The sequence below is a fragment of the Trichinella spiralis genome (assembly GCF_000181795.1).
Source record: "Trichinella spiralis strain ISS 195 chromosome Unknown Scfld8, whole genome shotgun sequence".
Taxonomy (NCBI): Eukaryota; Metazoa; Nematoda; class Enoplea; order Trichinellida; family Trichinellidae; genus Trichinella; species Trichinella spiralis.
The window spans coordinates 122,406-123,480 of record NW_003526947.1 but is presented as its reverse complement, the minus strand read 5'-3'; the positions used below and the strand labels follow the sequence as shown (position 1 = coordinate 123,480).

The 1,075-nt window shown below is 44.7% G+C and overlaps 1 protein-coding gene across 1 annotated transcript; it reads left to right on the top strand.

The window, feature by feature from the left end:
* Positions 1–187: 187 nt before the first annotated feature.
* On the top strand, positions 188–578 carry Tsp_11716 (conserved hypothetical protein). The gene is made up of 2 exons (XM_003372681.1): positions 188–283; positions 360–578. Exons 1-2 carry the CDS (start codon positions 188–190, stop codon positions 576–578), a joined length of 315 nt encoding a protein of 104 aa, XP_003372729.1.
* Positions 579–1,075: the final 497 nt, after the last annotated feature.

Sequence of the window (1,075 nt, the reverse complement as noted above, 5' to 3'; positions counted from 1 at the left end):
CTCGCACTGTGGTGGATTCGATATGCTGGTCTTGCTGTTCGGTTACGAACCATGTATCTTATTCCGGTAAATATTTTTGAAACAAATGTAAACTGACTTCTTTCTGCTACAATCCAGCATCAAATTCAAAGACTCCTGACAGTAGGCATTTCATGGTCATATGGTGCGGCATAAAAACCAAGAAAATATGGGCCCAAAACACTTTGACTACTTGGTCAGAGTTGTTCACTCGCCAGCGCAGTCCATTGACTTCAAAATTTCCTGTGAAAGGCAACCACGCCAAGTGAAGCATTTAGCAGCATAATTCATCAAGTTACATTCCTCATAAATACTAATTAATACGCTAAATTTAAGTCAAGATTGCTGGCAGTAAGCAATCACCGCTTCTCCTCGTTGAAGCGTTGGAGTGTCAGAGGCTTCCCCACAATAAATGCGCTACGTCTACTCAGAGTAACAACATCTTATGGACAGCGCATAGCGGTGAACGTAAGCCGACGAAGAGGGAAGCGAGACAGTTGTTCACAAGAAATGAGTACGTGAAAACAATTCTGACATGCTCACAGCTCATGTCATCCTGATGTAGACGCCTCGCTTTCAATGAACAGTTCATATATTCAGTTATGAAATCATTGCTGTCCGCTTACGCTTATCTCCCGTGGCACTCATGACAACCTCGCGCAATCTCCGGTCCATATCCTTCGTCGGCGGAGCTTGTCGTCAATTATGGACGAAGTGGCAGAGTGAGAAGCACCGGCATGAAACGAATTAAACGTCGGTGGGATAACCCGAGGAACGCTGTCGTCATTATTTGAAAACACTGGCGGAGCGAGTACATCTCGATGATAAAGATACTCCATCAGAGTGTTAAAGAAAGACCGTATTGGAGTAGGTGCAGTTCCAGAGAAATGGAATTCCTTCAGAAACTGGATGGCAGCACCTGCGCCGTAGATTTAATGGAATTGTTGAATTATTATATCGCTGATGAGCTTTAAACGGTAGTGTGTGAAGTGGATGCCCGAATCAACGACTGTCCGCTTACGCTTTATCTCCCGTGGGCACTCATGACCAACCCTTC